This window comes from Salvelinus sp. IW2-2015, unplaced genomic scaffold (assembly GCF_002910315.2).
Source record: "Salvelinus sp. IW2-2015 unplaced genomic scaffold, ASM291031v2 Un_scaffold564, whole genome shotgun sequence".
Classification (NCBI taxonomy): domain Eukaryota; kingdom Metazoa; phylum Chordata; class Actinopteri; order Salmoniformes; family Salmonidae; genus Salvelinus; species Salvelinus sp. IW2-2015.
The window spans coordinates 800,394-805,599 of record NW_019942576.1 but is presented as its reverse complement, the minus strand read 5'-3'; the positions used below and the strand labels follow the sequence as shown (position 1 = coordinate 805,599).

General features: G+C 44.1%; 1 protein-coding gene across 1 annotated transcript in view; it reads left to right on the top strand.

The window, feature by feature from the left end:
• The first annotated feature begins 1,196 nt into the window (after positions 1-1,196).
• Positions 1,197-5,206, top strand: part of LOC112068574 (receptor-type tyrosine-protein phosphatase mu-like) — a 180,546-nt gene continuing 176,536 nt past the window's right edge. The window contains 2 exon segments of the mRNA XM_070438203.1: positions 1,197-1,301; positions 4,626-4,800. Coding sequence (XP_070294304.1) covers positions 1,197-1,301; positions 4,626-4,800 — 280 coding nt within the window.

Sequence of the window (5,206 nt, the reverse complement as noted above, 5' to 3'; positions counted from 1 at the left end):
AAGCCATGTCTTCCTAGACTGCGGTCTGTGATCGCGCGCGCAATATGCAGCTCAAGGATCTGGCTAGAACGGGAGGTGATTAGATGTCAGACGGTGCAACAGATAATATAGTAGTATCCAGCATGCGTTATACTTATCAATTTGACTGGCATGATTCAGAAACTGTGTCTAAAGTGCCTCTTTGTGGGCTTTCTGGTTCGAGCTAATGGGAAAGCCATGCAAGGGGATTGTGGACATACAAATACAGAGAACATCTAGCCTAAGCGACGGTTCAGTAAAAATCAGTTGTCGAGCACGCTCTACACAAGTTCTGGTTGTCCTTGGGAGGGTAACGACGTTCATTCACTATATCCTTCAGTCTACAATCATGATCAAAATACAGTACATCGTACCAAAGTCTCATACGGGTCAAAAACAAGGTCGCAAATGGTAGCGCCCCTACGGGTTAAACAGTATTCAGTCCAAGACGTACTGCTCTTCGACAGCAGGTAATACTCGCTTGCAATTTATCGGCAAGTCTCGACCGCTTCACGTGTGACTCTTCGCTGTGGAAAGCGCAGGGTAGACCTGGTCAGTCCTAGATAGAGGTGAAATCTGTGTAAAACAACGTTCATCCTCGTGTGGCGCCGCATTGTCTTTGTCTCCGATAATGTGCTCATGCAATCATACTCCTTAAATACCAGTGATGCTTCCACACTGCACCATAAATGGTACCTTGGTTGTAGATTAGTGCACTAGTACTCGTTGCTGTAGGAAATAACAGATGTGGGTCACTACGTGGTTATCAGAGATTGGAATCATGATTGAGTACTATCAGATGTAACTCACTCACTAGTGAAACGAGAGGATTCGATGTTCTAAAGCTTGAGTAACCGGTGACCAAAGTGTGGTACACCTGCTCGAGCTGGGCTAAATTGTAGTATTCAATAGCGTGAATAGTAATTGGCCCATCGATAGGCTCTCTCATGCAAAACGTGCATAGCTTTTGCAGCAAAAATTAGGTTATCTCCAGACGTAAGGTTTTGCATACATCTGTCATTCAATTTTGTGTGGTATGTTTATTCTTATAGCTATGTTTGATATCAGAGAAAACTGTTTGATGATATATCTCAGTTAGTACCTGTCTCTAGGTCCGCTGATAATATAGCCAATTCGCTTTAGTGTGTTGTTGTTCTGTTTCAGCGAATGCGTTAAAAATGACTCGTTGTGAGTCTATTGCTTGGACAGAGCGATACGAGGAGATTCACGCCAATATCGAGAACATTCGTTCCTCGGTGGAAGCAATGGCCACTACACGCTGGGTTAGATAATTAGGGGTGAGCCATACATATAGTTGTGGGGGTATAAGAATATAATGCTGTAGAAGAAATGAGAGACTGTGGTGCAAGCTTAGACACACACAATGATTATTCGACTTCGGACATTCGAATGAGCGTTGGGAAATCCTTGGTAGTGTAGATATTGTTATTTTAATGCAATCCTCGTAGTCTGATACATTACGATATATGTCACGGTTCTAGGTACGGGTTGTGGTAAAACAAGGGGTTTTAGGTGCTAGATAACAGTCTTTGTATGTAGAGGATGTGATAGTCATTGGTATCGGACGTCGCTAAATAGAGAGGATTCTTCCAAATGGACAGTGTGACGCCGCAAGCTATTATCTTATCCCGCTTAAACCAACAACGTGAATGTAAGTTTAATATGGCGAGATGAAGTGCTTCTAAAGATTCCATCTCACAGTCTACAACAGTGTAATTGGAGTCAAGAGACTCCATACCCACGCTATAAGCGCTTCGCTTTTGATCCAGGTATCGATAGATGTCATAATACAACGAAAATCTTTAGTTCAGGAGCAGCAACAATGAAACAAGCGGATAGTGTCTTGCGAGGCAATCTGGAGGTGACCCCTACAAGTGAAGCTGACTCAGTTAAACAGAGCGGTGATCACAGGTGAGGAAATGGGCAGTGTACCGAAAATTCACCCATTACTATAGACTGGGCAGCTTGTGGAGAGAATGCTTCAATCAAGGAAAGTCTTGTCACGAGACATGAAGAGGTATTGGGTTGAACACTCACACTTTAACAGATGGTAATGTAAAGGGTCATATCTCTATGGCAGCTCTGATTTCTTACCGTACCCGATACTTACACAATTATGACGTATGAGGCGATGTGACTGAAGGTGGTGAAAAGAGGGATAGTAGACTCGTAGGTAGAGGACATCATGGGAATAGTGATTCACCTTGCGGTGCATGTGGAAGAAGAATGATAAAGAGACTCATAGAGAAAAGAGTATAACAGATACTCAATCTGTCTGTTGTGGGAGCCTATATATAATCTCAGGGTTCGAAACATTGTGACAGTTTATTCACGATATGAGAGATCGGCTGATGCGCTGCTTGGAGCTTAGGACGACATGGTGGTTAAAGTTTATTTTACTCTATTTTGCTGATTTAACGAATGGATCTCGAATGGATGGTGGAATAAGCTGAGCTTAAAAGAAGGCAGTTGTGTCTCATTTTCTTGTCACTTGGTGGCAAGGAGGCTTGGGTGCTATGTAAACTTCGATCTGGCTTCAGAAGGGTACCCCTTTACATGGATGTCCTGCGTGCGCTATGCCTGCATGTATTTTGCTACACGAGGCTTACAGTGCGTATTCGGTGCAAGTGTGGAAATGTTAGTACGGGATTCTCTCCTGCCTCGAATAGGGGCTTATCGACTATACTACTAAGCTCGCGCGTCGTCATACTACTGCTGTCCTATTACAACATGCACGCGGAGTCAGTCATACACAAGGCGCTTTATCTGGCAAATCAAAGGCTGTATTGAATAATACAATGGCATGGTTTCTTAATCTTATCTGGTTGGTTGATAAAGGGACAATCGCCGCACAGGATCAATAGAAGCGGGTGTGGTTATGTAAATAGTCTGATAACAACATGACATTCAACGAAATTGTATTTTCATTTTTTATAAAATTTAATAGAGCAAGTCAGTTCTTAATTTTACAATGAAGGGCAACGGCTCGTCTAAGCGCGTTGAGACGCTGCGCGCGGCCAGCTATTCGACGTGGAGAACCACACTAAGGGAGATCTGGACGCGCTAAATGAGATACGCGCGCGCCTATGGGCTGCTGCATCGTCGCACTTCAACACAAGGGCGTGGGCGTGTCCAGTTGTATGCCGTGGGCCTTTGATGCCAATAGATGCAAACGCGTCAAGTCAGCGTGTTCTGTGATCCTTGAATCGGCCCTCTATAGGGTTCGCTACTAGTTTGGACAAATAGGAGCCGGTAATAGTTTCTCACAAAGTACGCTCGTAATGTGAGGCTAGTCCAGGGAGCACTGTTCGCTGGCATCGAACTTCACCTGTAACCAGTATAAACGAACCAACTAAAAGATTGTGTGAGGAGGTGTGAAGAGGTGCAGACACCGGCATGTTATAGACAGTATTGCACACTGACGTAGTCCGCGTCGATATTACTATAGCTTTTAAAACGAGCTGAAGGACATAGGTGCTAAATTGGTGACTATAATAACATTGTGTCGGACTAGTTGTTGGTTCGGTCGACTGGTTGTGAAGAGATGAGAGTTGTAGAGAGCTCTGCTCAATGTAGATAAGAGTAGATGTAGTGAGAAGTGTGGTTGAGAGATGATATGTGTAGCTGATTATTTGTATAACTTTAAGCTGTCTACTCTTAGTGTTGTATACAAGGATAAAAGAATACTTTTTTACAGGACATGACGTTGGTATATCTTTTCCCATAACAACACACACGACAGATGTTACATCCGCGCAAATTAACGCATTGCTGCTCAGGTGCCAGACAAGACCAGTCTGTGCAATTTGATATTGTAAGTAATTTGCAATGTAAGGCGAAGAAGAGTAGGGCTTCGCTCTCTCTCTCTCTCTCCAATCTCCATAGCTCAGGATCAGCCTCAGTGATTGGCTTCTATTGTACTCTAAATGTCTCTCTTAGGAAGTTCAGTGTGAGGGATAGCTATAATCCTGGCCTGCCAGATAGAGACCTGTCAATCACTCTTAAATAGCCCTGCACGTTTCCACCAGCACACTCTGTCTCTMTGTGCAGCAGGCGCCAGCGGCGGCCTCACTGACAATGTGTCGGAGGAGGAGGTGTGTGTGTGTGTGTGCATGTTTATTAGGTACACCACCCCGTTCATGAAAATGGTTCGCTCCTACAGACAGTGTGTCACGTGGCAGACTATATAAAACAGGCAGACAGGCATCAAGGCATTGAGGTACTGTTCGATTGAATGTTAGGATGGGCAGAACAAGTGACCTAAGCAACTTTGAGCATGGTGTGATCACTGTCTCTTATACACATCTAGATGTGTATAAGAGACAGATAAACTTCTGACCAACTGGGAATGTGATGAAAGAAATAAAAGCTGAAATAAATCATTCTCTCTACTATTATTCTGACATTTCACATTCTTCAAATAAAGTGGTGATCCTAACTGACCTAAGACAGGGAATTTTTACTCTGATTAAATGTCAGGAATTGTGGAAAACTGAGCTTAAATGTATTTGTCTAAGGTGTATGTAAACTTCCGACTTCAACTGTACCTTTACATGATCGTGTGTTGCTGTGTATTTTCCTACCAGGGTATCGGAGGGAGACGGGCCCCGATGAGAGAGACCAAGCCGGTGAACTCCCGCCGCTACACCGCCACATTCGACGTGGAGAACACCACTAAGGGAGACTCTGGACGCTACCGCTGCATCGTCCACTCAAACAAGGGCGTGGGCGTGTCCAGTTATGCCGACCTGACCGTCAAACGTAAGTCACGTTCTGCTTGTGCCTCCTATATTGACTTGCCAAAAAGACCGGTAAAGTTTCCTCACAAATAGGTGCTACGTCAGGGACTACTGTCTGTATGCACTGTACAGTATACTATGTTAGGGTTATCCCTATGCATACAGTATCTCTGTTTAAGAGTGAAGGAGTTATGAAATAACATTTCACTTTGACTTTTAGTCAACTATAATAGATATTTAATTTAGTTAATTTCTTCAACCAGTCCCAAATTAACCATGCTCTCAGTCACAAACCAGTCTGGCATTATATTGTATAATTTCCAATGTCAAGGCCAAGAGTGGGCCTCTCTCTCTCTCTCTCGGGGGGAGGGGGCTGATCCAGATCTACAGAGGGGAGGGGCTGACCCCAGAACTACAGAGGGGGGGGG